This window comes from Leucopleurus acutus (genome assembly GCF_964270905.1).
Source record: "Leucopleurus acutus genome assembly, chromosome: 19".
NCBI classification, from domain to species: domain Eukaryota; kingdom Metazoa; phylum Chordata; class Mammalia; order Artiodactyla; family Delphinidae; genus Leucopleurus; species Leucopleurus acutus.
The window spans coordinates 9,271,280-9,293,624 of record NC_139161.1 but is presented as its reverse complement, the minus strand read 5'-3'; the positions used below and the strand labels follow the sequence as shown (position 1 = coordinate 9,293,624).

The 22,345-nt window shown below is 57.2% G+C and overlaps 1 protein-coding gene and 1 long non-coding RNA gene across 2 annotated transcripts; one reads left to right on the top strand and one right to left on the bottom strand.

The window, feature by feature from the left end:
* Positions 1 to 4,612: 4,612 nt before the first annotated feature.
* On the top strand, positions 4,613 to 8,313 carry SOCS3 (suppressor of cytokine signaling 3). Its single transcript, XM_082860333.1, has 2 exons — positions 4,613 to 4,888; positions 5,444 to 8,313. Exon 2 carries the CDS (start codon positions 5,532 to 5,534, stop codon positions 6,243 to 6,245), a length of 714 nt encoding a protein of 237 aa, XP_082716459.1. The 5' UTR covers positions 4,613 to 4,888; positions 5,444 to 5,531; the 3' UTR covers positions 6,246 to 8,313.
* Positions 8,314 to 12,873: 4,560 nt separating this feature from the next.
* On the bottom strand, positions 12,874 to 15,769 carry LOC309974964. Its single transcript, XR_014326935.1, has 3 exons — positions 15,603 to 15,769; positions 13,486 to 13,788; positions 12,874 to 12,984 (listed from the first exon to the last, which is right to left on the bottom strand). It is a non-coding gene; the product is annotated as an uncharacterized lncRNA (long non-coding RNA).
* Between the last annotated feature and the right edge of the window lie 6,576 nt (positions 15,770 to 22,345).

The following is a 22,345-nucleotide window of genomic DNA, read 5'->3' as shown; positions in this document are numbered from 1 at the left end:
TCCTTGCGCTGTAGAAAGCCCACTAGTCTTGAGACACAGGGAGGCCTGGGGCTTGGTATTGAGCAACTCCTGTGGTCTGAGGCCAGTCTCCTAACCCATCTGGCTGCAAAGGCAGCCACCAAACAGAACAATGGCAACGTCAGTGCCCACGCCCAGGCTGGCCCCCGGAGGATACGGAGATCATGTGTGCAAGGATGGGACCTCGTGTTCACCGAGACGTGCCAGAGCTTCCTGTGACCACCCCACAGGCACCAGCATTCCCATCTAAGAGGCTTGGGCAAGAGTTCATCCTCTGTCACACACCATGAGTAAGTGAAGCCCCATGGGCAGCTGAAACCGCTGTGTACTTCCCCTCCATCATGAATGAATATCTTTATTATCTTTATGACCAAGCACCTTTGCCTGGAAATGGGATTCTGACTTCATAAGAAATGCTGCAAAGGGAGAGATTCTGAAAAGGCAGGAGGCTCCGAAATCCCTTAACCAGGGAAACAGCGTGGAGGGGCAGAGGGGCCAGACCTGGATAATGGTTTCTCACCGCTACCCATCCCCAGCAGACAGGGAAAGTGCCTTTGGTCAAGTCTGCCCTGGTCTGGGCATCTCTCTTGCCTGGAAGAAGGTGTCTGGGAGTGTGCCCTGTATTGTCCCGATCTCTCCTTCCAGCAAAGTTTGAGTCTTCACTCCCTTTGTCTTCTGATTAGCAGGCCTAATAGTCTCCACCAACCACACAGGGGCTTCTATACCCTCCTTCCCAGCTAAACAGCCGCTCCTGAGCCCTTCAGGAAAAGACCAAAAGCTACTCTAGAAGAAAGCAGTCAGTAGTATCTAAAAATGATGGAAAACAGAAGGCGACACAATCCCTTATTTAAAGAGCCATTGGGCACTTTCTACGTACCAGTTTCTAGGCTTCCATAGGAAAAAAATAATCAACTATAGTCCTTTTCCTCTAGGTTAACAGGGGATGAGTAGGGCACGTGTTTCAGCATAGAAGGAGCTACCCTGGAAGTTTACACTGATCTCCGCCAAATCTTGGAGGAAAAGTAGAAATCAGCCAAGGTGTGGAAGGTAGTTCCACCCAGAGGGAAGCAGCCATGCAGAGACCCAGGCCTGGGGAACGTTCTGGACACAGCCTGGAGCTCCATGTAGCTGGAGCTTGAGGTGTCAGTGGGGCAGAGGCAGCTGATGAAGCTGAGAGGGAGCAGAGAGCCTCAGACGAATACTCACTGAGAGGTTTGGATCACCACAAAGGCAATGGGAACCCCCTGGAGATATTAGAAAGCCAAAGGGAAACTTGGTGACTGGCTGAACCGTTTGAAGGCAAGCAGCTTTTTGGAATATCTCTTATATAGGAGATATATAGCTCTCCAAAACATAAAGCCATTTATAGCCATATGTATCCCCTAGTGGCCCAAGCTGCAGCAGCTCAGCCCTCCTCTCCTCCCTCTCCCCGAAGACTCCTCAGTGCTTTCAAAATAATTATAGCTAACATAAACGGAGCATTTAATATGTGCAAGGCACCATCCTAAGCATTTTGCACGCATTGGCTCAGTCCTCACAACCACCTGATGAAGTAGGTACTATTATCAGCCCATTTTACAAATAAGGAAACTGAGGCACAGCTGGGAAAGTCAGTGGCCCAAAGTCATACAGCTACTGGGTTGTGGAGCCCGGACAGCAGTTCAGTCTCCTGAGTCAGTATGCAGGGAGCCCTGCCCCTCTCCAGCAGGACAGCTTCTTTCAGGCCGCTGGGCATGCGTGATGACCCTGCCCCTCCTCTCTGCTCCTTAAATCATCCAGGTACTCTTGGGCCCACGCTATGCTCCCCACCAGTCATGCAGCCTTTGCTGCTGGCCCTTGACAGAGCCCAGGCTCACTTGGGTACCGTGCTGTTGATATTAGGACTTACCGATTTCAGAGGTATGAGTCTCTCCAACCAGACCGGGGAATCCCAAGCTCAGGGGCTGTTTCTTCCTCCTTATCTCTCCCACCCTCACTTCTGACCCCCTCTCCCCCCAAGAATGAATGATCACAGTCTCATAGGATCATAATTACAACCACTTCTTTCTCATGACGCTCAACACTTGGGGGCCCCATGTCCCCTCACCTCCCCTGTATCCCTGCAGGATTCACCCAGCACTTCTGTGTTCCCAGCGCTTTGCCCCATGCCTGGCAAAGGTAGGCACTCAGTGAGGGTTTTTGGAATGGATGAATGAATCTAACTTGTGTCAGAGCCTTATAATTTTTTTTTTTTTTTTTTTTTTGCGGTACGCGGGCCTCTCACTGCTGTGGCCTCTCCCGTTGCGGAGCACAGGCTCCGGACGCACAGGCTCAGCGGCCACAGCTCACAGGCCCAGCAGCTCCGTGGCATGTGGGATCTTCCCGGACCAGGGCACGAACCCGCGTCCCCTGCATCGGCAGGCGGACTCTCAACCACTGCGCCACCAGGGAAGCCCCAGAGCCTTATAATTTACAAAGCAGTTTCTCATCCATTAACTCAAGGGCTATTCCTTGTGAGCCTTCCTTGTCCTCCACGGGGCTCAGCACAGCAGTGGATGGTCGTGGTGGCAGCCTCCTGAGCAATGGATGAGAAAAAGAATGAACTCCTGATTCTACAAAGAAGGAGAATCCATTTCATTAGCCCGCAAGTATCTGGAGGGCAAAGACTAGGTCTTATTCGTCATTATATGTCAATGCCCAGCACAATGTCTGGTACATAGAGTCCAATATTTGTGAAGTGTGTTGAATAAATCAATTTCCCCCTCTGCAGGAGTAACAAGACTTCCTCCTGACTACTGCTCTAACAGAATCCAAAGGGGGAACTGCACTGAATTACTTCCATGTCTAGCATATTTTGATGTGCAGAATCTTTTCTTGTCTTTTTAATCTCAGATCTCTGATGGGAAAAGATTATTATTCCTACTTTACGGATGGCAAAGCTGAATTCCAGAGAGACTGGGTGTCCTGACCACATCTCACTTAGTCCCCTGACATCTGTGGGGGAGAGAAGTGATGGCACAGAGCGAAGATGCAGCGGCAAGTTGGAGGCGCAGTGAGGTGCCTATCAGCTCCTAGAGAAGCAAAGGAGCCGTGTCTCCGAGTTCTAAACCCCCGAGGATCTCTCCCTTCCTTTCTGAGTCCGTATATTCTGTGGCATGGCATCTGGGAAAAGGGCAGCGTCCAAAGCTCTCAGCCCCTGAGTCCTGAGAGATGACAATCTAAGTGCCACTTAAGCTAGTTCTCAGGTGTCTCCAGCACCCCACTGCCTGTTTGGGGACAGATGGCAAAATTTTCCATCCTTTGTAAAGCTGGCCCTGGTTAGCTCAGACCACCCACAACCACGCCGACGTGACCAAGAACAGATCCGCTGTTCACCTCAATCACCTCCTCTCCTCACCCCCGGGGAGAGATCGGGCCCCGACACTCAGAGGGGGCGCACATTCTAGGCTGTCCCGGGCTATCTGGAAGCGGGCTGAAGTGAAAACTGCTTTCCGGAAATCCTCCACTGCTAGACTTTTATTCCCAGGTCTAACTCCAGACTGTGATGTGAATTCTCCTCGGTCCCCCGAGAAGGTCCCTCCCGCCCCAGCTCCTGAGCCAGCCTCCCCACCGCCCCTTCGGGTTCCCGTTCCAGGGCTTGGGGGTGGGGGGGAGAGCAGCACCAAACTCCGCTCCAACTAGCAGACCCCAGGGCGCCCTCTAGCGGACGCGGGGCGCGGGGTGGGGCCATCGCTCGCCCTCGGGCCAGTCCCGCCGCGTTAAGAGCACCTGGCCGGACCCACACCTCACCTCGCAGGTTTGGAGACCCAGAAGTGCGAAAGCGGTTGTTGTTTGTGTTTTTTTGGTGGTGGGAGGCGGCACCCGTGTTGCATCGGCAAAGAACCTATCGGTGGGCCGATGGGCTGAGGCCGGACAGCAGCCACTCAGGCTGCGTCCCCTCCACCCTTAGGACTCCCGGCTTCACCTCGGGGACATGCCCACAGGTGACTGTCGGGCGTCCCCACCCCCCAGGGCTCCCAGGTCCGGTCCCAGTTTCGCGGCCCGGCCTTGGGGTGTCCCCCGTTCCCTTGAGGCAGGCATGGGCCTCCTGGGGCCGCGATCGGGATCTCGGGCGGGCGCGGGAGGGCGAGGGGGTCTCCCCACGAGGTCCGAGAAAAGGGAAGGGGAGCCGGGAGCCTCTCCCGCTCGGCCTCCTGGAACTGCCCGCGCTCTGGGAGCGGCGCCCCCGCCTCTGCCAGAAACTGGCCTTCTTAGAAGGGAGGGGGAAAGTGTGAATGAGAAGTTGGGGGCGGAGCGCGCGCGGGGGAGGGGCCGCTGCCAGGAACGCGCCGCCGGGGCTGGCGCCTAGCCCGCCGGCCGCCCCGGCTGCCTCGCGTTGCGCTTTGTCTCTGCGCGCGTCTCTGCGGGTCTCTGGCCCTGCTCGCGGCCCGCCCTCGGTCGCCCGCGGCCCCTCCCTCCCATCCGCGCACAGCCTTTCATTGCTGCGAGTAGTGACTAAACATTACAAGAAGGCCGGCCGCGCAGTTCCAGGAATCGGGGGGCGGGGCGCCGCGGCCGCGTATATACCCGCGAGCGCGGCCTCAGCGCCGGCTCCGACTCGGACTCCCCGCGCCGCCGCCGCCGCGACTCCGGCCCCGCACGCCGCCCGCCCGGCCCAGCTCCCGCCGCGATCCCTCGCCTCGCCCCCGCCCGACCAGCCCGGGGGCGCGCAGGGGGCAGGGCGGGCGTCCCGGCGAAGCCCGAGGGACGCGCGCGCGAGGGCCCTTTGTGGACTTCACGACCGCCAACATCTGGGCGCAGCGCGGGCCACCGCTGGCCACCGCGCCGCCGCCGCGCCTTGGGGACCGTAGGAGGGGCAGCCCCAAGGCCAGAGACTTCGGTTTGGGACCAGGTAGGAAGGAGGGGCGCGGCGTGGGGGGGGGGGTCGGTTCACTAGTCCCGGGAGCTTTTCCCGGTTTCCCCTCCCCTTCCCGGGTCATTCCCGGCAGGGAGGGGACGAGATAGGGGGCAGAGCGGATGGAAGCCGGAGATCCCAGGTTCCCGGAATACCCAGGCTGGGGCCCTCGGGCTTCTTGTGACCCCTCCCTACCCCCATGCCTCGGATTTCTTTCTCCGTCCCTGCCGCCCGGGGCCACCGGACTGAGCGGCGTCCAGAGCGTCCCAGGGGCCCTTCTCCCGCTCCCCACCCCGGCCACGCTCCTGGAGACCCAACTTCCGCGCCCGAGTTTCCCACTCGGCGCCTTCCCAGTGCGCGCTGGGGAAAGGGCTGCCTGGAGGCGGGGGCTGGGCGGGCTCCGTGGGGTGTCTGGGTCGGAACGAGGGCCCAGGCGAGCGCCTCCGGGGCAGCTGGTGTCCCGGCCGCTCGGCGGAGGGAGGGGAGCCGGGGTGGGCCGGGCGCGCTGGAGGGTTCCGGGTACTCACGCGGCGCGCGCCTTCCTCCCCGCAGCTCCCCGGGATGCGGTAGCGGCCGCTGTGCGGAGGCCGCCGAGCAGCTGCAGCCGCCGCCGCGCAGATCCACGCTGGCTCCGTGCGCCATGGTCACCCACAGCAAGTTTCCCGCCGCCGGGATGAGCCGCCCCCTGGACACCAGCCTGCGCCTCAAGACCTTCAGCTCCAAGAGCGAGTACCAGCTGGTGGTGAACGCAGTGCGCAAGCTGCAGGAGAGCGGCTTCTACTGGAGCGCCGTGACGGGCGGCGAGGCGAACCTACTGCTCAGCGCCGAGCCCGCCGGCACCTTCCTCATACGCGACAGCTCGGATCAGCGCCACTTCTTCACGCTCAGCGTCAAGACGCAGTCGGGGACCAAGAACCTGCGCATCCAGTGCGAGGGGGGCAGCTTCTCGCTGCAGAGCGATCCTCGGAGCACGCAGCCAGTGCCCCGCTTTGACTGCGTGCTCAAGCTGGTGCATCACTACATGCCGCCCTCCGGCGCCCCCTCCTTCTCCTCGCCCCCAGCTGAACCCTCCTCCTCGCCCCCAACTGAACCCTCCTCCTCGCCCTCCTCCGAGGTGCCCGAGCAGCCGTCGGCCCAGCCGCTCCCGGGGAGCCCCCCCAGGAGAGCCTATTACATCTACTCGGGGGGCGAGAAGATCCCTCTGGTGTTGAGCCGGCCCCTCTCCTCCAACGTGGCCACTCTCCAACATCTCTGTCGGAAGACCGTTAACGGCCACCTGGACTCCTATGAGAAAGTCACCCAGCTGCCTGGGCCCATTCGGGAGTTCCTGGACCAGTACGATGCCCCCCTTTAGAGAGCAAAGGGCAGGGGTAGGGGCTAGGGGCCCGGGTCCCCTCTCCTCCATGGCACATGGCATAAGCACAAGAATCCAGCCGTGAGAGTCCTGCAGCTCTGGGTGAGCTAGGGGGCGGACAGGCCCCTCCCTCCGGTCCTCCCCCTGCAGAACTGGGCGGGCGGTACCTGGAATGTGTTTGAGGGGAGGAGGAGAGCCACCTGAGCGCCCCTCCCCCACGCCAGTTTCTCCGGAGGAGCCGGCGGGCCCAGGGGGACCACAGCAACGACCTCAGTGGATTCTCTCTCCTGTCCCGCTTTCTCGACCCCCCTGCGCTTCCAAACGGGGGACACTGCGGGCGTGTTGAACTGGTGAGAACTGCCGGGGAATCTTCGAACTTTCCAACGGAACTTGTTTGCTCTTTGATTTGGTTTTAAACAGAGCTTTAAATCTGAGCAGGTCGCGGGCCTGGAAGAGGGTGGATGAGAGAGAGGGCGCCTCAGGGGCCCAGGGCTACCGGCTGGCCAAGGAAATGGTCACCCCCATCGCCCAGCCCAGGTGAGGAGGGTGGCTGCCTGCTCCACCTGTGACACAGGGGAGAAGGGCAAGGGGTGGCCTGAAGGGGACCTTTCCGCTCCCCCTCTTCCTCCCCGTTCGGACAGCCACCAGAAACACAGGTCCTAGAGTGCATCTAATGCCGGAGAGCCCAGGGCCCTTCCCCTGTTTTAAGGGGGGAGTGGCATTTGGAAGAGGATGGACGGCTGGTCAATTCTTCTTTCCCCACCCGTGCTATACCTTTCGGCACCTGGGGGATGGGGCTGGAGGAGATGGAGGAGATGAGCCACCTTTGAGCCCAGATCCTGGACAGAGAAGATGGGGGATTCTACTTTGTGCCTCCTGACTATATCTGGCTAGGAGATTTGCCTTAAATGCTCCCTGTCCCATGGATAGGGACTGGCACACAAGAAGCCACACACTCAGCCAATCCAGGCAGAGGCCAAGAGATTCTCAGAGGGGCGTACACCGGCCACACACCATTCGGCGGGGGAGGTCAGAGATGCATGGGAGGGGGCAGAGATCCATGCCTTCCACCTGAGCGCAGGAAGAATGCCAGCCCAGTGGGTACTGGCTGGCCAGTGGTGCCTGGGCTCTGGCCAGAGCAGAGCCACAAGGCTCCACAGCCCCCCAGACCCTGCACAGCCCTCCCTCCTCACCCTGGGGGACTGGCACAGGCAGGAAGTCATCGAGAGGCCCTGCCACCCAGCTGCTCCCGCTCTGCAATAGCACTGATCAGTGAAAACTTACAGGAATGTAGCGGGGATGGAATTACCTGGAACTGTTCTTTTTTGGGGAAAACTAAACACACAAAGTTTTCTGTGTCAGGTATTGGGCTGGGTGGGGCAGCTGTGTGTTGGGGTGTTTTTTTTTTTTCCTGTTATTTTGTTTGGGTTTCGTTTTTGTTTTTTAATAATGTTTACAATCTGCCTCAATCACTCTGTCTTTTATAAAGATTCCACCTCCAGCCCTCCCCTCCCCCCACCCAGGCCTTCGAGGCTGACAGGAGATGCTTGAAGAACTTACCAAAATACCAACAACCCAAGTCAGACTTTGCACATATTTATATTTATATTCAAAACAGAAACATTTCAGTAATTTATAATAAAGAGCACTATTTTTTAATGAAGAACCTGACTTGAGCCTTTCTCCCCCGCCCCTTCTGCCTTACTTGCTCTTTCACCCACAGCTACACCCTACATCAGAGGGCGGCGGCTCTACCGCCTTGCTGCCCTGGCGCTCCCTGTGATGGAATCAAACTCGGCTTCACGTCACTGACAAGCTAAGGCAGCCACCTAGACTGTCCCGAGAGGGGTAATTCCTGCTAGTCTGATTCAGATCTGACCAGAATATGCAAAGCAAGTTCGAAGGAAGCGCTTCAAAGGGCTTGCAGGGAGTATGAACTGAGCTGTGGTCAAAGCTGTTAGAGGCTTCAAGCTATTAGAGGCGCTGGGCTCCTCGTCAGGGAGGTGTTCCGAGAGAGCCCAGACTATGGGGTCCTGGAGGCGACCCGTGACCTCAGCACAGCCGGGTCCATGGGAGGTGGGGGGAGGGGGAGTCCCGATGCAAACCCTGCACTAAGTGGGGCCCTCCCCAGGGGTAGGAGCCCCAGCCTGAGAAGTGGATGGGGCCACATACCTCCCAATAAGAGCAGCCATCTATTCACCTATTTTCAGCCACTCGCACCCTCTGGGCACTCAGAGACCACCTGGGTCGGTGGTCACCTTCCCAGCCACCCCCAGGAGGCTGGTGTTATCACCGCATATTCTCAGGCCCAGCTGTGTGCTCCATGGGAGCGGGGACTTGGACGGGTCACTTCTGATGCCTAGAACGGTGCTCGGTAAATATTTGTTGGCTGACTGGGGGCAGCATCTCAGGTTCACGGAGGTTAGGCAACCTGCCCGAGGACACACCTCTTGGGAATGTGGGAAAGACACAGGTTAGGAATCCGGGAGCCTTTGATTTTTCCAAAGCCCAGGAACTCTCTCTGCCTCCCTTAAGTAAGCACAAAGAATATGCCCGGGGTTGCCCCTAGGTGGGTCCCCCCTGCAAAGTCAAGAGGTTGGTAACCGCCCCCCCACCCCCACCCCCACACTCAGCACTAGGGTTCTGCTAAAAAGGCAAACTAAAAGTGCTGCTCTGTGACATTTTCCTTCCATGCTTCTTCTCCCCCAAGGCCCCAAGCCTGACAGCTGGATCAGTGTTCTCCCCAAGTCAGGGGCCCCATCCCCTCCTCTGCCTCGGATGCCTGAAACAAATGCCACAGCCCTCTTCCTGGCCCCCGATAAGCTGCTCAGGAATCAGTGTCCAAAAGGCAACTGAGGGTAAATAAACAAAGTCGTTTTTCTTTCCCATTTCCTGGACTTTTGGGGAAAATAACCTAAAGTGACGAGAAAGGGCGAGGCCAGGCATGGGACCACTGAGTAGACAGAGCACGTTAGGAAGCACACCAGAGAGACTACCACCTCTGGAACTGGGAATGTAGACCCAGGCAAGGTCACCTTCCCAGAGCACAAGGTCAGGTGAGGGGACCCAGTAGGGCCTGGCTCCCCAGCGCCTCGCAGGAGGACGAGAGCCCGGGAGACTTTTGGTAGGCTCTTCCCCACCCCACCATCTGCTGGCCTGACAGCCTCGATGGAACCTTGGAACCCAGAGCACACGAAGGCCCGTCCTAGGCCCAGAAGGCAGCTGTTTAGCCAGGATGTCCAGAGTTTAGAGGGTGCTAACGGAAGGGCCTGCAGGGGGGAAGTGGCTCTCCCTACCCCTTGGAGGTGGAACTCAGAGGCAGAAGACCCCTGACTCCTTTCCCTCGCTGCCCACCCCACCCTTCTTCCTTCCCATAGGTCTCTCCATTTTCAGACCACAGACCGGACCAACCTTCTGGTTTGCAGACAAGTCAAAGTGACTCCCAGAGAAGGAAAGCAACTTACTGGACTTCACACAGCCAGCTAACGGCAACATCAGGACAAGAATCTCTCAGACTGGTCTGCTCACCAGCACTTCTCCCTGTTTTCCCTCCTCATAGCAACCCGTGTTGCAGAAGTCTTTCTGTACTCCTCAGTCCTTTCAGAGGCAGACACCGCTCCTCCAGAGGACTTTGTGGGCGACCCTCTGTCCTGGCCGCCAGAGGAGGGGTGCACCTGGTTCCCAGATTTGCTGAGAAGCGTCCTGCAGGGCATAGGGAAAATTCTTTGCGGCTTGAGTCTCAAAGGGGGTTAAGCACAGGGGGTTAAGCCCAGCTGGGGGTCCCTGGCCAACAGAAAGGGAGGAGATGGAGCTCCCCAGACCGTGGGCCCTATTACCGTGCTTCAAGCGCTGTAGGAATCTACCCCCAAGAGGTCCTTATCCTCTCCCCGGTGGTGCTGTCTTTGGGCAGGCCTCCTGATGAGTTAGAGCCAGGAACGGGAACTCTGAGGCTTGCTCTGGGGGAGGGAAGGAAGGAGGCCACAGACAGGGGAGCTGGAGATGGAAAGTAAGCGGGCACGTGTGTCCTAGTCTAAGGATATTTGGGAGGGGGCACCGCCGGAGTACCAGGCAGAGAGAGAGAGAGAGAGGGCAGAGTCAGATAGCCACAGAGGGAGTCTAAGCAGAGACAGAAGCCTGCGGGGTGGGGGACAATGTGCACAGGGGCGGACCGGGAAGACCGAGGCCGAGGTGGGAAGAACCCGGTCCCGGGCGCACCTTCCCGCGCCGCGTCCCGCCCCCTCCGGATCCGGCGGCCACCGGGCGAGCGGGCAGGCGGGCGCGTCGTTCTGGAGGCCTGCCTCTGCCAGGAAGAGTCACTTCCCGGACACCGCAGGAGCCCTGATGGAGCTATGCGAAGAATGTACGCGCGGAGCCCGGCGGGTGGCATCTCCCGGACCCGCGCCGCCGCCGCCGCCTTAGCGGCCCAGCCGAGAGTGAGCGCGGAGGACAGCCCACGCCCCCGACACGCCCCCGACACGCCCCCGCCGCCCGCGGAGCGGTCGCCGTGGCAACGGAATTACAGGCGCAGAGTGCTGTTTATTCTCAGACCAGTGCCAGGAAATTCGGCCGGGAGGCTGCCAGGCGCACCTCCCTGGGGTGGGGGGCGGGAGAGGGAGGAGAGAGGATGGACCGGCGCGCCCGGGGCTCCTGGAAGGAGAGAAGGAGGGAGGGAGGGAGGCAGTCCGTCGTCCCTGGGGGTCACTGACCCCTCCGAGGGGAGGCTGCTCAGAAACCCCTGACTCTTTGTCGGCCATGAGTGGATCAAGTTTTCCCAGGGGAGCCGAGATCCCCCCTCCAGGCCGGCAGCCCCTCCCCCCCAGACCACTGTCCTTGGAGCCCCCCAGCCCCTGCCTGTCAGTCACTCATTCACTCATTCATTCATTCACTCAGCGAGTACCCATTAACACATCCTGTGTGTCAGGGGATTGAGTGTGAACAAGACAAGGCCCTGCTACTCCTGCTCTCCAGAGATTTAGTGGAAGTGACAGACACTAGTTAAAATGTAAATAAAATAAACAGTCTGATATTTGTGCCGCAAAGACTCATCTTTAAGTCACATTTCCAGTACCTTGAACATCCACAGTCCTGTCTCATCCTCAGGTACGGTGACCAGCTTGTCCTGGGTTAGTAGCCCTGAATGTCCAGGACATTTGATCACCCTTCCCTCGGGTCACACATCCATTTCAGTGATAGTGAAAGTGAGACTTGGATTACAAGGGCAGTTATTCCAGGGTCATGGAGCTCATTAGAGAGAGCCGGAGGTCCTACCTGAGAAAACAGGGCTTTTTTTGGCTCAACCCTTCTCACCTCCCAGAGCTGCCTCCCTCCCAAGGCTCATGAAAGCCAAAGAACCACCTGCGGCTAGTCCCCAGGGAGTGGATGAAATTGCAGATTCCCGGACTCCAAGCTCAGCTTTTCTGAATCAGAAGCCCCAAGGAGAGTGGGGAATCTCAATACGCAACACCTCCTCAGGTGACTCTGAGACCACTCTCTTCCTTTGGGGAAGACAAGCCTGGATCCTCCTCACTTCCCGGGAAAGGGAATATCCTCCTTGAAACTTGACTAAGCCAGAGCTGGGAAATCAGCAGGGAGGGAAGGCCCAGGATCACTGCCCGCACTGGGGCAAGTGCAGACAAGTGCAGCCCTTCCCTCTGCTGGGCTCCAGCCCCTGGGCCCCAGCCTGAGGATGGCAGGGGGAGGAGGACGGTGCTCCTTCCCCCAGTGCTGAGCCCTCCCAGCTGTGCTGTGCTGGGAACAGGCCAGGCATTTGTGAAACCCTGGGTTAGCCTGACCCACTGTCATGAGGACTGCCTGTGGAAGCTGGCGCGGGGAGGGGGATGGAGGGCTGTTCCCAGAAGTGGGGAGAACTCTGGACTTCCCACTCCTGAGTGCTCCGGATTGCAGCACAGCCTTAAGCAACAGCAGTGGCCTGGAAGGCTGCATTGCAGAGAGAATCAGAGGCCCCCGGCTCTCATCTGAAGCCAGGGCTCTGAATACTAAAACTGCGCGCTCTCCTCGTAAATACGATCACAGCTGCTATTCGTTGTAATAATCAGGCCCAGCCTTAGAGAAAGGTGGAAAACCTAGACTTAAAAGAAGAAACAAACGATGCAAGTTCGTTATTTACATTACACAATAAAATGTTTCCTCTCTTTCACCTCGCCTCCCCCAAATCTTCTTTTCATACAGAAAATGCTATTTGGTATCCATAATGTATAGGATGATGAAGGTATAGACATGAAACATAAAACCCACGAGGGGGGCTTCCCTGGTGGCGCAGTGGTTGAGAGTCCGACTGAGAATGCAGGGAACACGGGTTCGTGCCCTGGTGTGGGAAGATCCCACATGCCACGGAGCGGCTGGGCCCGTGAGCCATGGCCGCTGAGTCTGCGCGTCCGGAGCCTGTGCTCCGCAATGGGAGAGCCCACCCACAACAGTGAGAGGCTCGCATACCGCAAAACAAACAAACAAACAAAAACCAGGAGGCTGATGTGATGTGTACACAACCACAGGGGGCGCTATTCACAGTATGAGCTTTGTGGGAGGAGGTCCCACGAAGTTGTGTGATGGGGGCTGCAGCGTTTCTGAGCTTTAGGGTGCATTATTAGTACCTGATGCTTACCTGCCCAGTGCCCCAGGTGATATCAATGCAGGTGGGAGCCCTGTTCTGGGCACTGTGACCAATGCTGGAGAGATCATTGCCAACCAGGAAACATTCAGACTTCAAGAGACTTACAGTCTGAAAGGGGAACCAGACGTGAAAACCAATAAGTATCCTAAAAAGGAATGAGTATAAAAATAAAATGGTATACAGGGTACATCTGGAGGCCCCCAGGAGGAAATGACCTACAGTGGTTTCCCAGAAGAGGTGACTCTGGTGATGGGAAACAGCAGGTGTTCCCTTGGCAGGCGTGGGACAGCGGGGCATTCTAATGATCAGAAACAGGGAGATGGCCAAAAAAGGGAAAAGAAGGCTTTGGGGAACTTCAAGAAGTTTGGTGTGTCCCCATCAGGCACTTCCATGCCAGGCTCATCTTCTAAACATACTGGTTTCATCCTCACGTCACGCACACAGCCCTTCCCCGTAGGATGCACACTGGTTCCCACGGCACTTTCCTCTAAGCCGCTTCCAATACATTCAGACTCTCACCCTAGAGGAAAGCTCATTGTCTTCAACTCGCCCACCCACTCCACACCACACTGGGAGACTTACTTCCTCCCATCAAGGTGGTCTCCTTACCTGCCCACCATAGGCTTCACACCTGTGCTCACCTGTGAGCCCATTTCACATTGGGGTTATCCCACCAGCCCAGACAGCCCTTCTCCCTCTTCCAATTCTGCCTCTCATTGGTGGTTGCCAGTTTCCTCCAGGCTGGACTATGAACTCTCTGAAGGAAGAACTCTCTTATTCATTCCTTCGATGATAACTTATTGAATGCCTACTCTGCACCAGGCACTGGATCTTCCAGCTTTTTACATTCATCACAAAATCCGGCAGAGTCGGTGGCGCCCAGTGGAAGCCCACCAAATGCTTGACCCCTGACTGTACAAAAGAAAGAAATGTCTTTAAATAAAGGGGTTTCTGGAGTCGTTAAAATATGATTTAAATCGTTTACAACTTTTACTTCGGGAAGCAAATAGGCATCTTTTCTTTTTTTTTTTTTTTTTTGCGGTACGCGGGCCTCTCGCTGCTGTGGCCTCTCCCGTTGCGGAGCACAGGCTCCGGACGCGCAGGCCCAGCGGCCATGGCTCACGGGCCCAGCCACTCCGCGGCATGTGGGATCTTCCCGGACTGGGGCACGAACCTGCGTCCCCTGCATCGGCAGGCGGACTCTCAACCACTGCGCCCCGGCATCTTTTATTTTTAATACATTGTGTTGGCATGAATAGCGCTTTTGTTTTTTTCAGAACACATCCTAATATATTATCTCGCTCTTCCCTCCTTATATAACTCAGAGGTAAGTGAGGCAGCTCAAATGAAATATGTTGCGTTTTCCAGATGAGCAAACTAAGGTGTCAAGAGATTTAGGCGTGCCTCAAGTCACACAGACGGTGAGTGGAAGGAGCAGACTTAGAACACTGATCGCCTGCCCTTTCCACCACTACCTGCACCTGTGTGTGTGAGTCCCCACCATCCAGGACCTCCGTTTAGCAGCTACTGTGAAAGCTCCCCAAGGGACCCAAATGGCAGCTGGATCCACACCGGGCTCTCATCAGAGACCAGTCAGCCCTGGGGGACAGTCCTGGGGCTGCCATTCCATCCATAGAGACTTGGAGTGGTTGCAGGGAACGCCAGGGTCATCCCATCTCCCAGCGTCTGGGAGCCTCAGACGTTCAGGGCTCGTGTTCCCAATGGACACAGAATTGCCAAGGAAACTCCAGTGAGACCTCTGGCCAACCCAACGTGCAGAGTTTTGCGTAAAGCCTCAGAGAACCCCAATATCACTCTAAACTATTCCTTCTGGAAGCCAGGGGAGGGATGAGATGACCTCTATATCCCCTTCTGTAATACAGTTCTATGAAAAGGAGGCTGGAGGGAAAGGAGCCAGCTTGGGAGGGAGGCAGGCTGGCTTTTGAGCGTGGTCCCCTAGCCATTCGCTGCCCTTTTCAGTGTTCCTTGGCACCTGGTGAAAGTAGGCAAGGGGGTCTGGCGGGAAGGCCACCCAGAAGCTATTCAGAGACCAGCCGGCATTGCCCAATCAGGGGGTGGGGACAGTCAATGGAATACTGCCCTACACACTGGGGTTTCCCCACTGGACTCCTCAGGCCATCACTCCAGGGGTTGGCTGGGAACTCAGCAAGGACCCTGACCAGGCTCTGGCCAGAGCCCTGGAGTGGAGGGGAGGAGCCTGCAGGCATCCTGCCAGGCCTCTCCAGCCTTAGAGTAGGAGCTGAGAAGGTCAGCCAAGGGGCCCAGCTGCAACAAGAGACCTTGTGCCCACACCAGGGTAAGGACTGAGCTGGTCCATCCTGAGTGGGGGAGGGGAGGGGCCTCAACCCTGGCAGAATATATAAGGCCCTGGGACAATCAGGCCGGACTCTGTCACTGGTAGGAGAGACATCTGGAGAGGAAGCAATTAAAAGGGCCAGAAGACCGGTAGAGGCTGCAGGCCCCCGGGAGAAAGATGGAGAAATGGCCAGAGATGCCTGGAGGACTTCCTGGATGTGCCCGGGCTGGGCACGTTGCTGCGTGCACAGGCCGCTCAGCACATGTTGAGCTCCGTCTGTAAACGCAACACCCAGTACCATCCCTCCGACGTGCTGTAGATGAGCTTTCCATGGGGTGATGCGTGATGATGAATCACCCCGGTCTAGCTTCCCACTGTGAGCAACACAGTTAACTGGCAGAACACTGACCAGGATTCAGCGGCGAGGTGATGGCAGGGCTCCGAGCTTTCCTCTGGGAGGAGAAAGCTGTCCTGATCCAGGATCACAGGTGTTCTTGGCCTTGGAGGGAGGATTCGAGCAACTGAGTCAGCCTGCCCAGGACTCTGTTCTCTGGTCTCAGCGGCCCTCCCTGCTGGTCTCTGGAGGGCTCAGTGGGAAACAGACAAGGACTGCATGAGAATGCTGTTGGCCTTGGTCTCCCCCTGGCCTGTGGAGTAAGAATAAAGAAAGGTTCACCTCCCATAGGCCCTCTTGTTGGCCCCGACCCTGCACGGAAAGAACCTTCACCCACATATTTTATTTATTTCACATACTTTCGTGGCCTGCTTCTGACACGCCAAGCACTATTCTAAGCACGTGGACGGTAGGAACGCATTTAATTCTCCAGCAACTCCATGAGTTAGTTCCTATTATTGTCCCCATTTTTATAGTGGAGGGAACTACAGAACAGGGATGTAACGTGACGTGCCTAAGGTCACACAGCTAACCAGGAGCAGAGCTGGGTCCAAACCCAGGCAGTTGGGCTGCAGCATCCCTGCCCATGGCCAGCATGTGCCAACCCTTCCGAGACACCGGACATGGGCACAGGAGCCCCGGACCGGCAGAGGGCAGAGCGCCACTGTGTGGCAGGAAAGCTGGGTGTGTGTCCCAGATCACTGCTTCCTGGCAAATGACCTTAGGCGGGTACTTAGCAGTCTAGCCGTGGTTCTTAATCTATACACAGGGATCTCAACAAAACCGACTTCATGGATTGTCATGAGGTAGGGACAAGACCATGTCACAGGTTTAGTATTATTAGCAGGGTCTCCCTGGGACCAGCAAGATTCAAAATGACCTCTCACATTCACCCCCATCCAACCCCCCACACCCCCGCTATGAGGAAAGTGGAGCCCGGCAAGGCTTGGCCACCATTTCCTGTCCCAGGTGGGAGGAGGATGCTTAGGAAGTGTTCCTTCCTGTCTCCTCCTTGGTTTCATCCAAGCCTTTCCTTTCTGTGCCTGCTGCATTTCCTTCTTGTTTTCCACAACTGCCCCCTGTTTGACATTTGGTGCTCGTATGAGTTTCCTGGGGCTGCTATAACAAAGGTCCACAAACTAGGGGGTTTAAAACAACAGAAACAGATTTTCTCACCGTCCTGGAGGACAGAAGTCCCAAATCAAGATATGAGCAAGGGCCATGTGCCCCCTGAAGTCTCTAGGGGAGGATCCTTCCCTGCCTCTCCCCAGCATTTGGTGATCACCAGCAATCCTTAGCGTTCCTTGGCTTATAGACACATCACTCCAGTTTTCGCCTCCGTCTTCACATGGCTGTCTTCCCCGTGTGCCTATGTCTAACTCTCCCTCTTCTTGTATCCAGTCATTGGATTAGGGCCCAAACAAATCTAGTATGACTTCATCTTTAACTACATCTGCAAAGACCCTATTTCCAAATAAGGGCACATGCACAGACTCCACATGGACATGAATTTGGGGTATACTATTCAACCCTGTACTGCTGGTTGGTCCTGCAGGATCTAAAATGAAGAACATTTTTTTTTCTTTCCTTGCATTTTCCAGGAAGAGCCTAACAAATGTGTCTTTCTTTGCTCTTGGGCAGAGGAACAAGAGGAAGGCCACTTTATACTCCATCCAAGACACCTTGAGCAAAGGACAGGCTTCAAAGGTGCCCAGGGAAGGGCCCAGCAGATGGCCTGGCCGAGGGCAGGCCTGAGAGGCAGACTGCACAGCCGAGGGCAGTGCCTCCTGGGGAGGAGGGAGCATGCGTCTGCAGCCTGCTTGGCATGGCCTGGTCCTCTACAGACATCGCCTCTTTTAGCGGCAGGGATGCTTCCTACGTTTCTCTGGTGAAGAGCTTCAGGATTAGCAACCTCAGGTGACGCTACACACAAGAAAGAGCATCCTCTAGAAGAGCATGCTCTAGAAGAAGAAGAGCTTCAGGATTAGCAACCTCAGGTGACGCTACACACAAGAAAGAGCATCCTCTAGAAGGCTTATTCTGAGCTTCCATGTGCAAAAGACAGGGGAAGGTGAAGCCTCGGGGCTGGGCGTGGGAATCTGCCAGTGCCACCGTTCCCTGGCAATGTCACCTAGGGAAGAGTCCAGGGGATGCCCAACGGCCCGCTCTTTGCAAAGCCCTGGGTTATCTGATGGTGAAGTGGACACAGGAGCACGGCAGCCTCCATCCCTCAGGTGTTCCAGACGACCAGGTTACAGAGAGCTGGGGATATGAAGTTAAGGGACTTTCATCTGCATCTTTCATCCCTGCATCGTCATCATCATCAGAGAGGAAGCATGATGAAGGAAGCTCCAGGCGGTCTGTTAGAGCTGAAAGGAGAGTTCTCAGGTCCTCCCCTCAACCGGGGCCTGCAGCCCCTTCTCTCCGCCCCCTCGGCCCCTCACCTACAGCTGGAGACTCTGGACAAATCTCTGGCCCTGAGAGGCTTTCTGGGGCGTCCAGTTCTGTCTGACATCTAGAGCCTGGGAAAGAAGGGAGGGAGGATGCCAAGAAGGCATGGGGTTATGCTTGTACCTGAACTACAGGAAGGGGACCGCCCTACCCCAGCATACCCGCAGCTGCTCTTCCAGGGACAGGAAGTCAGCTGAGTACCCAGCAGACAGCGTGCCTGGGGGGAGGGGTTCAGACACCTGGGCAGTCCGCTGGGCCATCCACTACTCTTCCGGGCCACACTGGTTCCCACACCCAGGAGGCCAGACGGACTGGGGATTAAGAGCCTGGGTTTTCATCCCGGTTCAGTTCGCCTCCTCAAAGTTAGGAGACCAGGGCAGGTCTCTGAATCTGCTCCCCATTTGTTACAATGGGGATAATAACGGTCCCCACTTCCTAGGGTTGTTGTCATAGATCAGTGAGCGAACACCCACGTTGCCCAGGACATAGTGAGTGCTGGGTCAACACTGGCTGCTCTGATGCCCCTGGGAAGGGGCTGAGCCGCGGACCAACTATTTCTTGCAAATAATCTGGCATTTAACTAGTGGCCTGACCTGCCTGGGGGGAGAAATGGCGCCCTCTTGGCAGCCCCACCTGGTTTAGTAACTCTCCTTGGGAAAGCAGTCATGCCTATCTCCACTTCACACACTGCATGAGCTCTCCCTACACCAGGGCCCCTCTCTGGCTGGCCTGCCCAACCACAGGACAATCAGGCTTTTAGCCAGGCAGTTACAGTAAGCCAGGCCCGCCCTTCCTTACAGGGGGTACCACTGCTCCCCGGCCCCGAGCCTCGGTTCCCAGAGAGGAGACAAAGGGGTATCAGGAGCCCCTTACCGGCCTGGTATGCCGGGGTTGGCTCTTAACGCCCCCCCCCCCCCCCCCCCCGCAGGACATGCTGGTTTTCCCAGCGATTTCCAGGGGCCACTTAGTCCTGGCAACCAACCGGGCCAATCTGCAAAGGGCAGCTGAAGCAGCAAGTAATGTTCGGGAGAGGCTGACTCACTTCAGCCAGGCTGGGCCCTCCGTTAATATTCCTGGACCTCAGCCTGGGATTCCTGCAGGTTCCGACAGCAAGTCGAACCATCCTTTTGTATAAGGAGGGTTCCAAGGTAACCCTGAGGGGAAAGGAGGTGGGGAGAGCCCTGGCAAGGGTGTTGATCCCCGCGAAGCTCCAGGCCTGGGGGACGGGATGTTGACAAGGAGGACCTAACTGATCCCAGGCCTGATTGAGGAGGGAGGGCGGGAGAAGGGAAAGAGGACCCCATCTACAGTGCACAGGGTACATTACATAATTATTCTATTTTAATCACAACCACCCTGTATGGTAGATATGACTAATCGCTGGTTAATAGATAAGGAAACTGAGGCTGGGAGAGGTTGAGGAGGTTAGCGGGCGGGTGGAGGTCGGTGAGGGGTGGTGGCTGCATGGGCAAAGAGTGAGGTCAGGCACCTTTTAAACTCTCAGCCTCAGGGCCCAAGGAGGGTAACAGCGGGCAGCCTGTGCTAGTCCCCCACCTCGCCCCGCGAGGCGCACCTCTTGGTGGGCAGGGCAGGCACAGAGCCTCCTCAGGTCACCCTGGTCCAAGACTGCATCTGACTGGGACACCGCGGGGGCGGGGGGCGGGCTCGGATTGGGGTGTCCCTGGAGGCGGGTCCTTGCCACCCTTCCCCCGCTGCGGGATCTCCCGACTCCCCTGCCCGGGCAGGGCCCCGCGCCAGGACCCGGACCAGGACCGGACCGGGACCTCGGTCCGGGCGCGCCTCGGTTTCACCCACCCCACCCCCCTTCCCGGTGCGTGCCCATGGCAACCGCTCCTCTCCGGGCCACGTTTAAAGGGGAAGTGTACACACACGCACATGCCCCATCGCGCCGCCAGCTGCGGATTCCTCAGCCCTTCCATCAGCGCGGCCGGACCCCGACGACGGGCTTCCTCGCGGACTGTGAGGTCAGCGCCCCGCCCCGCCCCCCAGCGGCTGGCCCGCGCCCGGCATCCCGGCCCCCGGTCCCCGATCCCTGCCGCGCACCCTGGTGCCCGTTCCCCGGCGCGTCCCCGAGCTGGGGCGGTCCCTCGCGCCCACCGCTTGCCGCCCCCGGGCCTCCAGGCCGAGCCCTATTTCGGGCGCTGGCGCCGCGGGCCGGGGCAGCCCTGCCCGGAAGGGAGGCTATTCTGGGCCGGGCAGCCCGAGCAGCTGCGGCCCCAGGGCTTCCCGGCAGGGTGCGCGCCCGGGACAGAGGGCACGCTGGGGCAGGGCTCCCCTCCCTCCCCACCGCCCCACCTTCCTCCCAGGCCGCGCCCAGTTCCCTCCTCTATTTTGGCCAGACCCAGGTCCTTCCCTAGGCCGGGAACATTCTCTGGTGCCAGGTCACTGAGAGAATGTCCAGAGCCTTGTGGCCACGGTGCTCCCTCATCCAGTGCCCACCACGCAGGTGCTGGCGCCTGAGCCTCTCCGCCCCTCTGCTCCCATCTCTCGGTCTGGGGTGGTCTTCCCAGCACCCTGTGCTTGCCTGGGCACAGCCAGTGTCCCCCTGTGTCCCATTTGTCTTCCCTTCCTGACTCCCGCCCATCACCCCACGTGACCATATGGTTCAGTGTTGAATTCCCAGTGCCCAGCACAAGGATGGGTGCCCCCCAAATGGTCATTAAATGAAAGTTGTTAAACTGTCACATTGAGGACACCAAACTCCAGCCCCTTGGGATCTTTTTACATCCTATCCAGCTAACCCGTCTGATGAGCATATGCTCCAGCTGGCCCCTGGATCCCTTCCCCCACCAGAGGGAGTGGCCACTTCCACGGGTAGCCTGGGCTTGGTGGGTGAAGCTTTGAGCATCTGCACATGTGGCCCTGGTCCCCTTGGGTCTACTCTGTAACCTTAGGACCCATTGCTGGGCTCATCAGGGCCGCGCTCTTCCATCTGTGAACCAAGATAAGAATACCTGTGGCCCATCCCACATCATGGTTATAAGGAGACAAAATATATGCGACGCCATCAGACTGCAAGCCGCGCGCATTATGTAGCCCAACCTAAACCCCATCTGCGCGCACTCAGGGAAGGGGAGAGGGGGGAAACTAACATTGCCAAATTCTCTGCTAGGTGCTTTATTTATTATTTTTAGGTGTTTTAAATATGTCATGTTTAGCAAAGCACTAATCAAACTTTGTCAGCAGAAGCCACTTGGATCTTGTCAAAATGCGGAGGCCCTGAGATGCTGCATTTCTAACCAGCCCCAGGTGGTCTTCATCCCACCAGCACCGTGTGCACCACGTTAGAAGAAGGGAGGGGGAATCCACACAGCGGTCCACACAGCGGTCCTCCTGGTGTTCAGATGAAGCATTGGAGGTTTAAAGAGATTAAGTGGCTTGCTTCAGTAATGAGGCCAGCGCCCAGGCCCAGCTGGCCCACAGAATGTCCTCTGCCCCTCGAGCCTTAGCTTCTGGGTCCTCAGATGCCCCACTTTTAGCCCCAGACTTTTTCCCCCTGCAGTTTACGCCCCACAGCTTTTCCTTCAAATTATCACACTAATACCTGTGAGTAAAACACGTGTACCAAATGTATACTTAAACTCAGTGAAAATAAATAAAAAATCAATTGTATGTTAATAAAAAATAAAACATCGCCATGCCCCAATTCCTCTCACCTCACTCCCCAGAAGAAGAAATACGGTCTACAGGACTTCCCGGAGGTCCAGTGGTTAAGACTCTGCGCTTGCAACGCAGGGGGCACGGGTTCAGTCTCTGGTCGGGGAACTAAGATCCCTCATGCTGCGTGGCGTGGCCAGACAATAAAGTAAAATAAAAGTCATCTTGAAAAAAAAGAAAAGGAGTATGGTCTACAGTTTACTGCCAGTGCTTTATGCTGCCATCTCGTGTTTACACCTTGGGTTGGCCAGGGTTAACACTGTGGGATATGGGTAAAAGGTCAGGCCAAAAGCCACCAGACCTAGGATGGAAATCGTGTGTGAGACAGAGAGAGAGAGAGAGAGAGAGAGAGAGAGCAAGTGAGGGAAGAAAGTGTGGTTCAAATATGGGCCCAGGAAGAGTCAGGAAAGCACTTTCTCCCCAGGGCCCTTTACTTCCATCTTTCAGGGCAAGCTGGAACAGGTGAGGGAAACCCAGCTACATGGGCACCCTGGCTCATGAATAAGTAACCCACCGGATGCTTTGACTCACACGTCAATAGACAGTTGACTTCCTGACGGAGAGGCTAGCGCCCTCACACTGACACGTGTAAGTGAACGGGTAATCAATTGACAATTAATTACAAGTGG

Bases quoted from the DNA above. Each gene is read 5' to 3' on its own strand.
- SOCS3 (XM_082860333.1), top strand. From the start codon at position 5,532: ATGGTCACCCACAGCAAGTTTCCCGCCGCCGGGATGAGCCGCCCCCTG.